Source organism: Anabrus simplex, chromosome X (assembly GCF_040414725.1).
Source record: "Anabrus simplex isolate iqAnaSimp1 chromosome X, ASM4041472v1, whole genome shotgun sequence".
In the NCBI taxonomy this organism is placed as follows: Eukaryota; Metazoa; Arthropoda; class Insecta; order Orthoptera; family Tettigoniidae; genus Anabrus; species Anabrus simplex.
In genome coordinates this window covers 64,915,415-64,935,824 of record NC_090279.1, presented here as the reverse complement: position 1 = coordinate 64,935,824, position 20,410 = coordinate 64,915,415, and the positions used below count along the sequence as shown (strand labels likewise).

The 20,410-nt window shown below is 42.3% G+C and overlaps 1 protein-coding gene across 1 annotated transcript in view; it reads right to left on the bottom strand.

Moving 5' to 3' along the window:
• Positions 1-2,382: 2,382 nt before the first annotated feature.
• Positions 2,383-20,410, bottom strand: part of LOC136886680 (hemolymph lipopolysaccharide-binding protein-like) — a 51,187-nt gene continuing 33,159 nt past the window's right edge. Inside the window, exons 4-6 of the mRNA XM_068230579.1 lie at positions 17,393-17,569; positions 13,031-13,255; positions 2,383-2,571 (exon numbers count right to left, since the gene is read on the bottom strand). Coding sequence (XP_068086680.1) covers positions 2,426-2,571; positions 13,031-13,255; positions 17,393-17,569 — 548 coding nt within the window. The 3' untranslated portion in view covers positions 2,383-2,425. The remainder of the gene's footprint in view (positions 2,572-13,030; positions 13,256-17,392; positions 17,570-20,410) is intronic.

Below are 20,410 nucleotides of genomic sequence, written 5' to 3'. Positions count from 1 at the left end.
TGTGTCTTCCGTGACGGCACGTACTCCATCGTCGCAAGTGTGGGCAGAACTCCCGCGTATCGTCGGAGTACACAATTCACCTACTCATCTGCATCTCCCGTCACTTTCGGCAGGTATGTTCAGTTTTGGCTATAAAGCGCGAGATTGTGGCACAGCATCTCAGGCGCCCTTCATGGAGATGGACTTGGGGAGTGCAGCAAAGCGTCTCCTGGGCCGTACAAATTCCTTAACCATTTGAGTGACTGATCAACAGCATATGGCGTAAGGGCACTGGGATTCCAATTGCCAAGCCAGGTAAAGATTATGCCCAACAAATGGCCTCTGAAAGCTGCCTGTAGGGATGGATAATGGGAGACTTTTGCGGGCCTTCGATGAGCGAGGTTTCTTGACGTGTGTGACGGTCTGCCGTGGATCACAATTCAGGAGGCTGCTCCTCGACAGTAGCACTTAGTCGCCGTGTTTTATTTTTACCTGGGAATGTCTTAGAACGGTACCTGGTGGTATTTTCACCATAAAACAGGGGGGATTGCGGGGAATTCATGTCCCTCATGCGTTTTCCGGTTCGTGTATTACGTTCAAAATCATGGAGATCTTTACTGAATGCCGCTCTGTTCGCAGTCGTTTCATCGCTGTAAGTAGACTATCAGCTCTGCATTTGAGCTCAGAATGATGACGGTCCCTGAGTAAAGTGTCGAACGAGTCGAGAGACAGTAGAGAAAACCACACTTGCACACTTCTATCAACAATGGTGTGAAACCTCAATGCCCACTACATATGCCAGATGGCCTTGTATTTTATGAAAGAAGGTAACCGATTACACGTCTCATAACTTTGTTGTTTTTAAGGGAAAGCTGAACTTTACGTGACTGATGACCTTGATGATTTTCAGGGAAGGTAGAACATTATGTGTCTGGTGACCATGTTGTTTTTAAAGGTTGGTAGAACATTACATTTCTGATGACCTTGTTGTTTTTAAGGGAAGGTAGAACATTACATGTCTCATAACTTTGTCGTTTTTAAGGGAAGGTTGAAAATTACGTGTCTAGTGACCTTGTTGTTTTAAAGGAAGGAAGAACATTATGCGTGTGATGACCTTGTTGTTCTTAAGGGACGTAGATAATTGCATGCCTGATGACATTGTTGTATTTAAGGAATGGTACAACTTTAGATGTCCCATGACCTTGTTGTTTCTAACGGAATATAGAACATGACATGTCTGATGGCCTTGTTGTTTTTAAAGGAAGGTAGAACATTACATGTCTCACGACATTGTTGTTTCTAACAGAATATAGAATATCACATGTCTGATGACCTTGTTGTTTTTAAGGAAGGTAGAACATTACATGTCTGATGGCCTTTTTGTTTTTAAGGGAAGGCAGAACATTACATGTCCCATGACCTTGTTGTTTCTAACAGAATATAGAACATGACATGTCTGATGACCTTGTTGTTTTTAAGGGAAGGTAGAACATTACATGTCTCACGACATTGTTGTTTCTAACAGAATGTAGAATATCACATGTCTGATGACCTTGTTGTTTTTAGGGAAGGTAGAACATTACATGTCTCACGACATTGTTGTTTCTAACAGAATATAGAATATCACATGTCTGATGACCTTGTTGTTTTTAGGGAAGGTAGAACATTACATGTCTCACGACATTGTTGTTTCTAACAGAATGTAGAACATGACATGTCTGATGGCCTTGTTGTTTTTAGGGAAGGTAGAACATTACATGTCTGATGGCCTTTTTGTTTTTAAGGGAAGGCAGAACACTACATGTCCCATGACCTTGTTGTTTCTAATAGAATTTAGAACATGACATGTCTGATGACCTTGTTGTTTTTAGGGAAGGTAGAACATTACATGTCTCACGACTTTGTTGTTTCTAACAGAATATAGAAAATGACATGTCTGATGGCCTTGTTGTTTTTAGGGAAGGTAGAACATTACATGTCTGATGGCCTTTTTGTTTTTAAGGGAAGGCAGAACATTACATGTCTGATGGCCTTTTTGTTTTTAAGGGAAGGCAGAACATTACATGTCCCATGACCTTGTTGTTTCTAATAGAATATAGAACATAACATGTCTGATGACCTTGTTGTTTTTAGGGAAGGTAGAACATTACATGTCTCACGACATTGCTGTTTCTAACAGAATATAGAACATGGCATGTCTGATGACCTTGTTGTTTCTAACGGAATGTAGAACATTACATGTCCGATGACCTTGATGTTTTAAAGAAAGGTAGAACATTAGATGTCTGATTACCTTGTTGTTTTTAAGGGAACGTTGAACATACACGACTGATGACCTCGTTGTTCTGTAAAGTTTCCGTGTAGTTAGTGTTGAAACAGGAGAAAGAACGTCACGAGTAAATTACAAGTATCCTTTTTATATATCAACACTGTACATTAGATCTGTTCACAGCGGGATCTCGCAGATGAAGCACCGGAGATTAGCACAATAGTAGTTCAGCAGCAGAGCTGGCCCGACAGTTAGGGCGCACTTCCTACCAGCACTGTTTTCCGGGAAACCAGCCAGCCACCAACTGCTGGGAACAGGCTCACCTGAAACACACGACATAGGTGTCGTACAGTAGATCCATAACACTTTATCTTTCTTCAGATTATCCCAGTTATTTCCGAGGTCACTGCAGCCACCAACTGCTGGGAACAGGCTCACCTGGAAACACAGGACATAAGTGTCGTACACTCGATCCATAACACTTTATTTTTCTTCAGATTATCCCCGTTATTTCCGAGGTCACTGGAACACCCCAGACTCATTTTGGTTTTCGCCTCAGATTTACGGCCAGATGGACTTCCTGACAACACGCGCATTTCTGGATGAAAATATCAACCCAGTATAGAGCGGGATTCGAACCTCAGCCTTCAGGACCCGCAGTAGATATGGGAGTTAGAAGAGCATCCACGTTATCCCCTGTTTGCCGTAAGAGGACACTAAAAGGTCAACCACTGGATCTCACTTGAGACCGTGGTTTGACGACCACGGTTCCTCTAGCTGAGCCTGGCATTTTCCCCACTAAATTCTTGTCAGGCTCCTCTCTCTTATCTTTCTTGTGCGACCTCTCTGGGTCAACACTTGTTCTAGTCCGACACCGACGGCCTTGGGATTCTTTCATAATCACGACCGTCGTGGGGATTCTCTATCTTTCCGGTACCTTCAATTTTTAGAAGTGCCGGACCGCTTCTGATTTTGTTAATAGAGGATGGTCTCCCAGTGGTATTCCTATTAAAACAATATTCACTGATGTTCTATTGATGGCAACAACTTACCACATGAGCGGTTCGTCAAACTGGTATTACATATTGCTAACATGAAGTCAACCAGGTCCATGTAAATGAGATCGGAATATGTTCACAGATCCACGAATTGGAGCGATGTCAATTTTATCTACGCTTTTCACAGGCAGCTGAAGCACTTTGTGGAAATTTATAACGAAGTCTTGGATGTCATCTCGTGCTCCAGTCTTAAATCCGATAACTTTGATGTTTCGAAGCTGGTACTTCATGGCGATACGCCGTGTGCTGCCAGTCAACTCCTTCCTGCACCTGTACTCTATTACGTGCATTCCCACATTCTGTTCCGCTCTTCTGTATTGAATTGTATTCCCTATCATTACGCACCGCGGTATTTCTATTCTGATTTGTTATACTTATTCTTTCAATTCTATTAATAAATAGTTTGTCCCTTATAAGACACAGTCATCGCTTTCGGTATATTTTCAACATTTTCAAGTTTCGTAATTCTTTTCCGTGTGTTTTGAGGTTGCGACAACATTGTTGTTTTATTTTCCCGATAAGTACGACCCCGTGGGTAGGGACCATAGAATACATCCATGGTATTCCCTGCCAATCGTAAGAGGATAAAAAAATGCGCCCCAGGAGCTCTTCATTTTGGAGCGTGACTTAGTGACCGTGGGGAAGTTAGCTGAGTCCTGGCATTACTTCCACATAATTTTGTCAGGCTCCTCACTTTCATCTATCCTTGGTTAACTCTCGTTCTTGTCCGACCACGGCGATATTACATTTTCGATACCTGACGAGACTTGCATCTCCCCCTTCCCTTTCTTTAGCCGATACCTTCATCTCTCGAAGTGTCGACCCTTTTCGTTCTTTTGCTCCATTACTTGATGGCTGCCCAATTTTAGTTCCTCATAAAATACAAATACCTCCTTACCACCACCCAATAACTGAAAATAGTAATAAGTAACAAATGCCGACATGAAATATTGACCGAGCTGCCTCAGAGACGATGAAGTCTTGTCGCTGTAACGTACCACAGTGCTTCGAGTGATTGAATAGGCCAGAGAAGAAGTTGAAGTACATGCTGATGCTCCTCAAACCAAGATCAAATCCACTATGCCTGGAGCACTGTCGTCTGAAGAAGTTGTGGCACTGCCTTTTTATACATCTGTTGACCTAAAATGTCCACTTAGTAAGAATCGCGCCGTGCTGTCAGAAACTCACAACATTATAAACGACTAGTGCTGTACGACAAGTAATTGGAAATAAGAACCACACATGTTAATGTATTTATGAAACGACAGATAGTCGTTACCCCTGGAAGTACTGAACGCTGAAAGGCATAACAGTCTATAATGATTTTGTATGTATGTATGTATGTTAATAGTCTTTAATACATACTATGGAGATAACATGGTTTTCATAGTGCAAATGATCCATTCACTGAGAGATAGTATTTAACACTTAACAGTTCGAGATCTTGTAATGTGTAACTGGTGCTAATGATTCCCGTTTCATCAGTAACTTTGTGTAAGGCAACAGAAGTGCCGTTGTAGCTATGTACATCATCACACGAGGCAATCACTTCGCAGAAATGATCGTCTGTCTAGAACTGTGGAAACATTCTCCTTAATTCAATATCGTCCTGAACGACAAACAAAATAAGGATTTAATACATGAAAGATCTGGTCAAGGTTCCTCACAGCCACCGATTTCTAGCACTCGGCGTGCTGGTAGCACCTGCATATCGTAACGTGCCATCCTGTGTTCCACTGAGTAACATCAGAGATAAACAAGACTCCTTCATGCGATGGTCTTCTAGGAGGTTCCTTCCCATCTGTAATTTTTCTACTTTCATTGAACACGCCCACTGACGAAACTATGCCCATCCCGATCTGTCACCCGTAGTGCACATTTTATAACAGACACGAACATATCTAAAACCAACACAAACCAGTGAACCACCCAAAAGTCAGCCAAAGTGCAGCGATGAGAATCATAATTGCGATGAACGAAATACACAAAGGCACAGTGCAAATGTCACCCCAGTGGAGTGATAGTGTCAGACTGTACTTGTTGGTGGCTGCAGGGAATACAGTGATCCGAAACGTGCAAGTCGCTGACTCAAAGAGAAACGGAAATTGTAGTAGCTGCAATAAGGAAGCTGAAAAGGGAGGACAGTGAGATTCACAACAAATTCGAGCAATTTCTTTTATTATAACTGAGAAGAAACGGGAAGGAGACGGCTTCAAATATCACAAAAAATATGAAAATTCAAGCGCACCAGAAAGTAGAAACTGCTTCGGGAGTCGATGATGTGAAGGTGAAGAGAGCAAGCAGATATGTATCGATTAGTTAACCTGGGGTTAAGTGAAGACACCGCGGTTCACGTCTAGAAGTCATCTGTTCAGAAGAAAACATTTCTGGGATCACATCGCAGAGACTATTAGAACAGCGAAGTTGGCTTTGGTCGTCTTACTATCGACGATGTCACTACTTGGTCTGAGGTTCAGGAGGTTCCGTAGTCGTTAGCAAGGATATGGTTGATATTGCCACACAACTTTCATTCTACATCTCTGAAGTGTTAGCATCTCAATTTGTAAATTACTGTTCACGTTCGAGTACAGAGAGACACCATTGAGTTCTTGGCGATTACGAAGAAGTTAGAAACACTACGTATCTATTATACTTTCACGACGAGACATGTGGGCACTTTTAATTAATTAATTAATTAATTAATTAATAAGAGCATACAATTGCACATAGGGAAGTGTGGGTGTTTATTCTCTGGTATAATGTAGTAGTGTTCTCTTGCGATTCTTGCAACAGGAGGAGTATTATTTGTCACACAAACTACACGAAGAGTCCTTGTTGGGTTCATGGTATTTCGTATTCTTGCATATTCTATGGTGGTATCCACGTATCACCAGGCTTGTCAGTGCAGAACGCACGTCGTGGTTTCCTTTTGTCCATCCTCTATCAATGATGGCATCTGTAGAGTAGAAATTCTCTTCTACATTCGTCCGCTTGTCTCGTCGGAGGGTCAATAATTATTTTCTTGGCTGGTTAAGTGACATCTCAAGTCCTCATTGAAGGAGGTTTCTCTTGCAGGTTCATACGCAAGCCTTGAGGGCGCTTTTTTGCTATTCCGAGGGCTCATTTTAGGAAGCGGACTTTTACTTTTTCTATTGTCTCTAGAAATTCCCAGATCAGTTCCAAGTCGTACGTGATAATTGGTACTATTTTAGCGCTGAACAGAGTCATAGCTCTTATCGCTCTTTCCCTGATGTGGATCCTGTATGACGTTCCTGATGTCTCTAGAGTTAGTCCTAAGTATTTGTTCCTAGTACTATCTTGTCTTCGGTCGGTAACCTGCCCCTCTTCGAAAAACCATATGTATACTTTTCCTGGTTTATGACGAATTTGTTGTTTTTAGCTCAAATTTTCAGTTTGTTTAAGGCTTCTTTAAGGTCATTATCGGTCTGCGAACCTAGGACCATGTCATGAGCATACATATAGAGCGACACCGTTTTCATATTTTCAATGGATTTTCAGCGTCAGATGTGGCAAAGTTAAACAGGAGGGGACTAACTGGGTCACCTTGAATTACTCAATTTGTTTGAAGGATTTCTTTTGATATACTTATCCCGTCGTTTATCGCTACATTGCTTTGTGATAGGAGTTTCCTATGAGTTTTACAATTGCCTTGTCTTCTACCTTGGGGTCCATACTGTTCCTGTCCAACATGTCGAATGTGAAGACTGTACAGTATTTGTCTTTGGGGTGTCTTAAGCCACCCAGATGTCTTCTTGTAGACATTTTATAGCCTGTGAAGGTGATCGTTTCTTTATTAATCTGAACTGATACTCTTATATTTTATGGTCAGTGAAGTTCGTTAGTCTTTCTGATATTATAATCTAGAGCAATCGCTCAGTATGAGATTCAGTTGTTGCCTTGTCCTTTCCTTTATATAATGTCTTTACTCACGATTTCCTCCAGTCCTCGGAGATTTTCCGCTTTGTAGACATTTGCTGAACAGTGAGATCCATATATTTACAAGGTCTGATTGCGATGGTCTGAAGATGTGATTACATTATTTAGATCAATAATTTGAAAATCTCAAGTACAAAACACACCAAGTAGTTTTTCAACGGAGGTTTACGAACACTGGAGGAGCATCGTTTCAAAACGTATTATGTTCACGATAATGTTTCCCAGCCTGTATTTATCCCGCTCTTTTGTTGCTTGTTCCCGCTATTTTTATATCGTACTTTACAGTGTGGTATTGCTTGCCTGCCCGTTCACTTTCGATCACCATGGAGGGCTACTTACCCGCAGGTGAGTGTTTCCGCGGACCTGAAAGTGAAAAAGTGATTCTTTCTGAATATTTTCCGTACGCAGTTCAACATTGGTTTTGGGACACCATCCACGGAAGTTCGAAATTACTGCGCTCGAATGCTGTTTCAGATTAAAAAAGATAGTGATAAAAAGAATCGTTTGCTAGCTGATATGGGAGCAGATAAAATTCGCTCACAGGCTTTTCACAAACTTATGAGAGAACGACCTGCTAACACAACGTTCTTCTGCTTTGATGTGCAACAGGTTCAACCGCTTCCTAAATTATCAATTGGCGAAGCGTTCTATTCGCTCCAAATATAATTTTGCGCACGGTGTGTTAGCGATGTCGGTATTCAGAATCCGAAATTTTGTGTATGGAATAAGACTGAGGCTGAAAGAGGGAAAAACGAGGTGTCATCAGCTGTTACTTCGTTTTCAGATAAGGTACATTTCGATAAATCGATCACCTGTATCAGGCTCTTCGCAGACGGATGTGGAGACCAAAACAAGAACGCATATTATCCATGCTCTAGTTTATGGCTACAAACCAAAGCACCCGCTAACATTTCCATGATTGTTGTCATCTTTCCTGTCATATAGCATTCCTTTTTAGACGCAGACAAGGTTTTTCGTGTTGTAGAAAAGTTTCTTCGTAAGTGCTCTGACATCGTTACTCTCGAGGAATACCCATAGATGTAATAAAACATCGAGGAAAAGAATGGTTAGAAGGGACTACAAGATCCTCGCCAAGCATTTTAACAAGACGGTGATTCTGAAGAAAAGCGAGAATAGTGGTCAGTAGCACGTTACGTAAAGATGGAACCGACGTACAGGTTTGATGACCCCTCAGGTACATGAACCGCCCGTAATCGATAAACCTCACGCTAAAAACTGGACGTCGAGAACCTGCTGGAAACCAGATTTGAAGACAACTGGAAGGAGTTTCAACGTCAGATACTGGTAGACTGTAAACATCCAATGTACTGTACATGATGCGCTGTAGCTAACAATAACAATCTGAACGTTTCAAATCGTATTATCTGAATAAAAGGTTGTATCAAAACGTATTTTGTTCAGCGAATTGGTTCAAAACGTATTAAGTGAAATTTTATAATTGGAATGACGCCTTCATGTATTGGGAAATGATTCCAATCATGACTGATTCGGGAACATAACCTCAATACCCAGATTTTGCTGTTTAGAATGTTGGCATGTCTTCTTTGGTTACGAAGTAAAACGTTTTTTTAACTTCCTGTAAAATTATAATCTGTGTACTTAATACGATGCTCCTCACTCGGTCTGTGTCCACTGTGAGGTGCATTCGCTACTTCTAAAAATCTGATTTCCGTTTTGTCCTAACAAGAAAGTTCTCAGCTCACACAATAGAGAACACCTCTCCCCACGTCAGGAAGGCCATCCGGCTGTGTGTCTCAGGAGGATGTGATGACCAGACAAGTGCTGTTTTATCACCAACGGAATTGGTCATCATTCTATGAGTGCAAACGGTAAGAACAAGGCCACACATTCTACCAATCAGAAATGAGAAAGTCTGCGACAAAACACGGGACCGCGTTTCTGCACTTGAGACTGAGATAAATCAATATCCTGGAGGCATATGAAGTTCTGGCTCTGATGTAAATGAGACCTGGTAATCTGGCAATCTAAAAAGTTGTAGCTTGCTGCCTGTTAGAACTCTTAAAGTCTGTGAGGTATCCTCCAACATTTTCACGCGTCAAAGTAAAGACATTCCCGCTCTGGCTCGGCTCAGTAATATCAATCACGGTGATAACGCTGGTACGCGTATCCTTCTAGGTAATTCACGGCGATATATATCCTGAAACAGAGACAGCATTTACGTACGGTCGTCATCGTTCAAAACCGTTTGTTATATATAAAAATATTGTGTTCGAGACCATCTGAACGAGTAGCGAAAAGTATATTTTAGTAGTGCAAATTAAAATATGGATATTGTAAGCATGTTTCTGGGCCCTGCCTCACGAATTACTTCAAGTGATTCGCAGAAAATAAGGAAATGTTTAGTAAGAAATCGGTAAAACACGACGTCAGCTATAAATAGAGATCGGAGTAGCTGACAGCTGCTGATGATTGGTAGTGTGTGTGAAAAAGAGAATAATAAAATATGACGACAGGCAGTACTTTTAAACAGGAAGCGACACATTCTTATTCACTCGGGCTGTTTGTCTACGAGCTTTACCTGTAATACTTATCGTCGCACATGTGGGTCCTCTTCTCGCCATGAGTGTGTTGGTGATCAAGAAACACCCTGTACCTGCTAGTTGGTAGTAACAATTCTCACAACGATAACTCCATGACGAGGATTTCTTATTAATTAGGATGTACATCAATAAATGCAATTCACTTCCCCTACGCGATGCAGGAGCATTCGCACCCGTTTCCCACGTGATCGACCGTCTCATGGTGAGAAATTTTTCGAAGGCGTTTTTGACGGCTGCTTCGTTGTTGAACCTCTTTCGTGTCCAACATGAGCCCAGGGTACTGTTGTCGTGTGAGTGACTGCAGTCACGTCCTAGTACTTGAACTATGGGCAACGACTGAGGGGACGAGTAAGTTGTACTGAGAGTCGGGAGTGGTATTGAGCACCTCGGGCATACTCTGTGTCATGGCCCTCCTTGAGTCGGGAGTAGTATTGGGCACCTCGAACATATTCTGAGTCATGTCCCTCCTTGAGTCGGGAGTAGTATTGGGCACCTCGAACATATTCTGAGTCATGTCCCTCCTTGAGTCGGGAGTAGTATTGGGCACCTCGAACATATTCTGAGTCATGGCCCTCCTTGAGTTGGGAGTAGTATTGGGAACCTCGGACATATTCTGAGTCATGGCCCTCCTTGTGCTCAAGAGGCGAGGACTATAGAATCAACCGTAGGTCGCTAACCTGTCAGAGGAGAGACTTTCACTTGGACTATGTGTAAGTAGATTAACAGCCTGCTTCACATAATTTACCGAGCTGAGAATATTTTAAGCAAGCCTCCGGGAGTAAAGGATTTCCAATTCGTTTTGACAGTGCAGGATTCTTTGGAAGCAAAGAGGTGACAGAAAAGGTATTCGATATTAATCTATGGGCCCACAGTAAAGGGGAAAAATAACAAGTAAAGTAGAAATGGGCGAGTTAGGAAGAGTTAGGAAATAATGATATTTCGGTAAGCGGAGATTATGAGGAAGGGATAGGAGAAAATCAAATGCTTTTAACAAGTGTTGAAAAGGGATGGGCGGTGTGTGGGGTACGGAGGGAAAAAGGGAAAAAAATAATGTTCTGAGTTAATCTGGTGAACTCATAGCGCGGTACAGGTGGAAGGAATAGAAGAGGAAATATTCATCTTGACGTCGCGAACAACCAAGCTGACAGAGTAATAAGATGAGCCTGGAAAGTTAGTAAAGGTCCTTCTGATTTGACGAAAGCAGTAATTGCACCTATTTGTAAGCAAGAGGACTGCTAGAACCATCAGGATACTTCAACGACACTGATGATGGTGATTCCTTCGTGCACCGGGTAAGGTATTCACTAGTATTTTTGGAGGGAGAAACCAATAAATGTCTTTATACTGTGTAGGATGAAACCAGTGTGGTTTCAGACCTCAGAGGGGGTTTCATGGTCAGGTATTCAGTATTCGTCACATAAGTAAAAAGTGCTATGATATGAATAGCAAGTTTTGTTTATGTTTCGTTGATCTAGAGAAGGCATATGACAGAGTACTTCAGGGAAGGATGTCAGCCACACTGGGAGAATATAGGATTAAGCCTAGATTATTTTGAGCAATAAAACTCACTTATGTTGACATTGAAAGTTGATGGTAGAACGAGTTCTTGATTCAAGGTACTTACAGGGGTGGGATATGGCTGCAGTCTTCAATGTTGTTGTTCATAATTTACAAGGATCATCTACTGGAAGGTATAAAGCGCCAGGGGTGCTGAAATGTCGTGTTAATGGCAGACAGAGCTGAAAGCCTGCAGTCTAATTTGTTGGAAAATAAAATAGGTGCAGTGAGTCCGACATTAATATTGGCATTACCAAGAATAAAGGGGCTCCCTGGCCGAGGCGTAAAGGTGTACTCGGTTCACCCGGAAGGACGTGGGTTCGAATTCCCGTCAGAAAGTCTTAAATTTTAGGAAATTAGATTTCCACTTCCGCAGGTGCATATGGCCCTGAGGTTCACTCATCCTACACCAAAAATGAGTACCAGGTTAATTCTTGGGGGCAAAGGCGGCCGGGCGTAGAGCTAACAACTCTACCCCATCAAGTGCCGAGGTTACGAATAGTGGAAGCCTTTACCTTCCACCACTCCCAGGGCCTTCGTGGCCTGTACACAGATGTCTTTCCTTTTTTTATTACCAAGAATAAAGTCATGTCAGTGGGGAAGAAAGTTCCGAGAACTGAATGTCAGTTCGGAGATACAAAACTGGAACTTCTGCCAGGAAGCAAAGTGCAGCAAAATTAATGCAGTGAGTACTGGGATGGAACGGTCTGTTTTCAGGAAACCTTCGCTGTGTGGGAGTGCAAGCTGGGAGGACTCTGGATATATCGTCCATACGTTAGTTGTAATATACATTGCAATAGCGAGAATGAAGTCTAGAAACACCAGGTGGGAACAATGACAGGAAGGTATCCAGAATGAGAAGATAAATGCTAAGTGATGCATAAGCTCCATTGATGAAGCGGTACTCCGGTGTTGGGGTCGCGTGAGGTGAATGGAGGATGAATGCGAGAATAACGGAGTCAGCCATCGAGGGTAAGAGCAGTAGAGGAGATCAGGACTCAGTTTCTAATGATTTAAAGACAAGAGGTCTGGAACCAAACGAGGGTACAGCAGTCTATAATGATGATGTCCCTACCACGACCCCAGTGTGTCCTACTCTCTAGTTGACGTCCGTGATAAACCTGCACGTCTTGATGCGGCACATAGCCTACTCCTGTCAAAGAACACCGAGAGGTCTGCTCAAGGATTAACGTGTCCCTCCTACAGATGAATGTCCTCATACCCTCACTTTGCGACTCCTTCCCTTCATTTAGACATAAGTAATATTATTCATTTTATGTTCCAGTAACTACATTCGTATGGTTTGGGAGACGCCAACGTGCCGGAATTTTATCCATTAGGGTTTATTTTATGTGCCAGTAAATCTACGGACATGAGACTGACATACCACCTGACCGAGCGAGGATCCAACCTGCCAAGTTGGGCTCAGAACGCCAGCGGCCTACCGCTTGGGCTACTGAGGGCAGGACTTCTTCATTCCTCCCCTGATTATAGGCAATACGGTGTGGTCGTCAGCCAGTGACATCGCTAACTACAGCTAAATGTCGGCTTCTGTTGTTTAATATGACCAATGTCTTCCGTCCGACATTCGGTAATTCATGAGGAGAAGAGAGCTAGAGAGAACTCACCTTTCACAGAGACCCAACGATCTTCACCTTCGGGCTTGTAAACTCCCATCCAGGGGTACCAGATCACACTCTCGAACATTGTAGGGAACACCTCGTTTCTCTCCCGTTCACTTTCCAGTACCATGAGACCGCCTCCGTCTGTCTTGCACTGCTCCCTGGCGTCACTCCAACTCTTTCCTTCACGGTACGTCTTATAACAGTTGAAACCTTCAAACAGTTGGTAACCTGTGGGCAGATAGAACATCACATTTAAATAGTTCGTTCACACTTTTATATTTTAGACCATCCTACGGGTGAAAATGACGATGCTTCATTATTTGTCGTACTCTTCGATGCATGATATGATCAGGAGACACCGTAGCGTACAGAAGAGGAGTTGATGAGCTGAAGTGAAGGACGTGAGGTACGATAGCGGAAAAGGAGAGGGTGAAACGCGGTGCCGACATGCAGCCTACTTCGCTCATAAAGCAGCAAGCGATTTGCTCATGGCTCAACTTCGCCCTCATTCTAAATGAGCAATGTGGTGAGGTTTGTAATGAATCCAGGCTTTTGTACGCAATCCACCAGCACCTCTCCCACCCGGCTGGCCAACATTGTGATGGTGAAAATTGTTTCGACCAACGGGACGCCTTAAGCATCTTGCCCAGCAGGCGGACCAGTGCTTCTATCTACGTGATAAACTGATTTGTGCAGCTCATTTCCGGAGCTGGATCGTTCGAAGTATTTTCGAGATGATTTAGCTGTCTTAGAAGCAGCCAGCTCTCTTCGTATTCCGGAGATGTGAAAAATGAATAATCAACAAGATCACCGTCGTATTTCCTGTACTTGGTCATGAATACTTAAATATGTGTGGCGCGCCTGAAAGTGCCATGTTTTCAGCTGAGTAACTTTGATTGGAAATTGGACATATTAGATTCTTTATGTTGCCGGATATTGGTAACGATTTCCATAACGTTTTATTCTACTGGCTACCATGTGACTTGAATCCAATGATTCCTACACACGCCTGCTCTAATTGTATGATGATATGAATTAGAATGTTTGCAGTTATATCAACAGTGGTGAAGTTCAGTCCAGGATGCATTGCTTTGGGCACTTTCAGACGCGCCACACATATTTATGTATCCATGATCAAGTACAGGAAATACGACGGTGATGTTCTTGATTATTCATTTTTCACATCTCCGGAATACGAAGAGAGATGGCTGTTTCCAAGACAGCTAAATCATCTCGAAAATACTCCGAACGATCCAGCTCCAGAAATGATTCAGAGTTAAACATATTTCCTTCTGTAAGCTTTAGCTCGTGTACTATCAACGTCCATGCTCCTTCTTCCACTCAAACATTGCACTATGGCAGCAGTAGCACGATCATTTAAGGCCCTTCACTCAAATGAGCTTCGGTAGGCAAAGTGGCGGTAAGTCGTGATGATTAAGCGGTGCCGAAAACCACTGGGTGATTTGGTTTTAAAAGAAGAGAATCCAAGGCAATGCATTCCATTCTTAATTTTTAGTTGATATTTCTTTAACATTGTATAGAATATAATTATTTCCTCTTCTTGTTGATTTATGCTCAGATTCGGGATTTTCATAGTGACGTCAGTCCGCGTGGATTGCCCCTTCTCTGGAGAGTTACGTTTCCTAACCGTCCTCGGGAGAAATTTCATCGATCTCCGTAAATTACTTTACTTTTATCAAGAAGTAATGCTAAAAATTGATATCACACATGAAAACAAATTATGAGTCGGATTTGTGTCCTTTCCTCGGACAGCCTTCTCCCACTGCTCTAAATGGCTACCTGAAGATGATCGGTTATATGTACGAAACATGCGGCACTGTCTTCAAGCGCAGTAAGACATAACGCAAGACGCACTATGTATTAATAACTTCCTCTTGAATTTAGTTGCATTTCCCCTGTTTTGTTGCCACCTCCATTTGCTCACTATTAATGACTCTGGAGCCGCCTAGATCTACATTAATCATTCATTAGAGGGGGCTTTCTTCCAACTGCAAAGTTTCTACTATGTACAGTATTTCCAATAGTTGCGAGCAATAGAACCACTAGACTGTGGTCCACATTGGATTTCTTAAAAGTGAACGACATATTACTAACTTCATCATTTGTACAACTTTTGGTTAAATTACACGAGACATTATTTTGCAATATTTTAAAAGGTTTAAAAGGTTGGCAGCACTGCAATTATGAGTATTTCTACCTCATTACGTCTTGATTAGTCACAAAATGTAGCTGTTTTGTGTTGGCCTGCGAGACCCATGTTATACATTACTGTAGAATAAACGAGCACTTACATAAAACAGGAGCACATATGACAGTCAGTAAAACTGAGAACATCAGCACTGATCAACGGCATCCACACTTGGGAAGAACCGTCGTTCTCAGACCGAATTACAATAATACTGTGAAAGAAAACAAAGGCCAGGTCATTTCGTCCTAGAACGTCCTGTACCCGCACATATTGTGCCACTCATCGGAAAGGCATCCGCAGTTGTACCAAGTAAAGTAATAAGAGTTACCGAGCGCAAGAGATAATTGGAGAACTTCTGCTTGACCACTGTCTAACTGAAGGTCTATAAAGGGCTTCCACATGTTCTCCACGTGCCCAAGGAACCGCGAGGGAAGAATGGAATGACTGACAGAGGGATGACCTGTAATTCAAATTTCAGGAAGTTTTCTATATAAAAAACTTCACAAGATTCACGTGTGTCTTGATTTAATATTTCAGAAAAATGTCTTGATAATTATTCTTTTCATACGTAATATTGATCATCTTTATGTTTGTGTCCTTCAGATTGGAAGATGGTGGGACATACGTCACTGGTGTGTAACCATTCAGGGCTCTGTGATAGGGTGCATGTCTTCAGATTTCGCGAGATATGAACAGTTATCTGCGTTAAAGTTATGTTCAATGAAAATGTGATGAAAGAGAAATTGTAGGAATTACAAGTTTCGATCGATTTGTTCACATACAAATTCATCTTAGAACGGATAAAAGCGGAGGTGATTGTTAGTTGCAGTCCTGTGAGGTGCTGCGTCCATATCACATCGCGGAGACGTTACAGAAGGAACAAAGCAGTCATTTTACTTTTTTAATAGCGCAGAAAAAGGGAGACATCATTAACAACGCGTTTCGTGATTTTTGGGTCACGGTGTTTTACTGTACCGTAGTTCACATTCAGTCCGGGTTAAGTTCCGTAGTGTAGCGGTTCAAGTGTGCCCATGCTTTGAGGACTGCCGATATCTAGTTAAATATGCTCACCTCCATTGGGAGTGCTGCTGGAAAGAACTGCAAGGACACGAGTTCCCATTACTTACCACATTCAGCACCGTTATGTGAACTGAGTCTTGGAGTATCCCATTGCAATCTGCTGTTCGAGTGCTAGTAAATAAATACGTGGAGTCAGCAGCTCCCTTATATCATCTAGAAGCTGAGGAGGGAGACGAGCCTACATCCAGAGTTCAGCACATCATGGGGGCTGTTTGCTAGGTTGTGGACGTATTGCATTTAACTTGGAAACTAGAAGTAAGGAAGTATGGATCCCTGGTGGTTCCAATGGACTAGTTTCTTGTTTGCATTCCTCCCATACAGCATGACACAAACTCAGATAACGTCACCGTAGGAAAGTGCCATAAACGTGTAAAAGGTACTAAATGTACACACCCAGATATTTGTCTCGTGCAAAACTCAGGAGCCACGGAATTACCTTGAGAGATGTCGAACCCACGACAAGCCTACAGTTGTTTCCACGTGATAGTATCACCGGTTCGCGTGTGGGGCTACGATACGTCGCTCAGCAATGGAACACTCACCGGGTCTCGCCTTCACTTTGGACACTCTTGTTTCTCTTCCTACAACAAGTTTATCACATTCTCTTTACTCGTGCACTCGTTCTGCTGCACCAATCAAGCCCCTAAACAGTAACTACAAGGTGAGCACTTTACCTGTGGGACGCTTGTGATGTGGAAAGTTCGTAGGTCGTGGAGTGTAAGTTCTAGCCCGGTGAGCATAAATAATATTTACATACATATGATGTGAATGAATGGCGAATTGACACTCTCTACGTTTATTTCCTAGTTATTTTTGATCACTCGATAAATCGTGCGTGGGAAATTGTCGAAGAGATTTGTTTTTTAGATTTGTCTGCGATTACACTTCTCTTCGCTTTTACTTCCCTTCGAAGGAAATGTATTCATCTGTACGAATTAGATCATCTTTTCAGAGAATGAGTGGTTTCTGTTCGAATATGAGAGCCATAAATGAATATTCTGTTTGATGCAAATCTCCAAGAGACGCATGTGCATTGGTCTCTCTTACACCATTGGCGTATAATCTGCTTAACTCACCTGAATGAGGGCATGACTCTGGTTTAATAGTAATAGTAGTAGTAGTAGCACTTGTAGTTGGTGTAGTAGTAGTAGTACTTGTAGTTGATGTAGTAGTAATAGGTTCGAATGTAGTATCTATAGCTGCTGTAGTAGTGGAAGTTGTGACTGGCTCCATAATTTGAGTCGTGGAGTTACCTGGAACAAAAAATTGCAGGAAATAATTCATTTCTGGTAAACAATAATCCTGAAAATCTATCAGAATCTGTGTAAATAAAATCGGGACAGAATTATTTCACGGTCACAGCAATATCTTCTTCAAAATACAGTTATGTATAAAAATAGGTCTGTACCAAGTTTTGGTAAAAGTATGTGCTTCTCTCGTGGTGTAAATGTTTGTTGTTATCGTGTGGAACATTACTCTTTATGATAATGCTGCTCCAGACAGGTGTATTTGGTTTGTTTTATCATTCTTGAAGGCGAAAGGAGGTTACATTTTAACTTAGATCCTTCTACACAGAATGACAAGCGTAAAACCTATAAGGTTTATTTTGATGACAAATGAATGTAATTTCAGTTTATATCACTACATATTGCTGTATTTTCAAAGCTGGGCTATACAGCAACGGGCATATTGTATCTTAGTTCCCCTTCACTCAGGGCGTTCATTCCAGCTGTCAGTTTTACCGAGAGTAACCTTGGTTTTACAGCAAGATCTAAATCGTCTCACTAAATAATTTATAAGTATAACATCGAAAACTTTATATTCGGTCTGACCTGAAATAAAATGGGAACGTATATTATCGAGTTCTGAGCTGAGGAAATGTCTGTAACTATAGGATATGGTTCGCTGGTGGTGGCGTGTATTGGAAGTCTTCATGGTCACGTGTGAACAACTCCGTTTGGAACTCAGCTAACAGCTCCTCCTGTCCTGCAGTAGTGAGACGAACACCGTATGAACTGTCACTTGGAGAGGGAAGTCTGACAAAAAACGGTACCATCTCAGCATTCACCGAGCAGTGAGATGTAAGGCTCTCCCACAACTTAGTGTTGCTAACGGATACTCACAATGCTAAAAACGGCAAACATTCTTAGATTTTCATCGTTCAAGGTAATTTAAAATTTGTGATACAGCACGAGTACCATATTAAAACCTTCCTCGTTGTTTGAAAGTCAGGGGCAACTTAAAGTGAAAGGAAATGATAAATCTTACTCAACAGGTTTAATTCCGGTAGAGTGGTCTTACAGGAGATGAGAATAAGGTCTCTGCTCGTTTCAAACTTCTGGTAGAGAAGTTCAGGGACGAAGGGCCAGTTTGTTCCTTCCTGACTCATCTCTAACCACAAAGGGAAAAATATAAGATCGAAACTGTCGCCTAAAGAAAGGCAAGAGCCACAATGGACAGGAAACTGCAGGACTCGCTAGACCAGGAGACCAATGGAGGTCCACCTCTCTCTGTCAATTGCAATTAATCTACATACTAACTTTTCGCTACAGTCACATTATTCTCTCTGTCGTTACCCACATCGCTGATAATCTGATCAAATATTTCCTCGTCTGCATCAAGCTATCCGTACACCCCGAAAATTGAAAGCGTGCTGGTCACAGGGGTGGCGGGTAGGGAATTTTAACCTTCACTGGTTAATTTCGCCGGCGCGGGGACTGGGTGTCTGTGTCGTCTTTATCATCATTTCATCCTCACCACGACGCGAAGGTCGCCTACGGACGTCAAATCAAAAGACCTGCACCTGGCGAGCCGAACATGTCCTCGGACACTCCCAGCACTAAAAGACATACGTCATTTCATTCACCCCGAAAATATCACTTCTTGAACAGGTTTTTCAACTTTAACTTTTTAACAAATTCTTCTTTCACCCGTATAAAACTCCCCCTCATATCCAATACATCCTATCTGTACAATAAACACTCCAGTTCCGGAAGAAATTTCCGCATCATTACGTCACTTCTTAGACACGATCCAACTCCTTATATAACATGTGGTAAATAAATATCTACTGCGTGCTTCTCCTTACAACTGCCATGTCCATGTACACTCACGTCCTCCCTATATCTCATCTAAACAAACCCCTACTTACACACACACACACACCTCACTCTCAGTCTCACACATACCTACACCTTAGTTTCATTTAAAGTACCCCTTCACTCAACATCCCTCCTACAAATGTATCCCACTAATAGTCTCCCTTCAGCTTCATAACAAATCGCACTCTATGTCATTAGTTATTCCTGCTTGTCGTACGTTGTTCGTACCAACATTGAAACTACCACACAATCCTTACCCTCCTCTTTCGTCAATATCTGACTTCCTCTACCTTGGTTCCCTTTCCCCCACGCATTTCTCCCGAGCCTAACTATAGATTCCTCAATGACCAGAGCCTCGACCCCTTCCACCTTATTAGATCCCCTCCCCTACCAGTCTCGCTAATCTTCTTTGATGAACGCCGATCCTACTTCATCCTCCATTTTCTCCTTCTCGTGATCCTCTTCCACGCCCTCTACTCTACGTTTCCCTTTCCTCTGATCTCCCTATTTCCTGTAACACTTTCATTTCCCCCTATTTCCCTCTATGTTTTACCAGCGGTGCCTCATGTATACCCTAGTGAAATCTCCCCTTGACTTAATCCCTTTTCCCTCAGTTACCTTCCCCCTAAAATGTTAGCGTACCTGTCTTTCGGAATTTTCCCTCCCACCGCTCCCTGTACATTGTTCCTGTTCTCCGTCAAAAGCCTAAACTGTTTTTCGTTCTTGTCCCATATCGCCCTCCTGTCACCTGCTCTTCGTTTTTGCTTTGATCGTCCAATCTCACCTTGAGCTCCGTAGTGTAATAGTTAACGCAATTACTTGCAATTCAAGTGTGCCCATGCTTTTTTCCCACTACTTTGAGAAACTTAATGTTGGCAGGACTGCAGATATCTAGTTGAACATGTTCACCTCCATTAGGAGTGCTGCTGGAAAGAACTGCACAACCTCGAGACAAGGACACGAGTTCCAATTACTTACCTTAAACATTCTTCT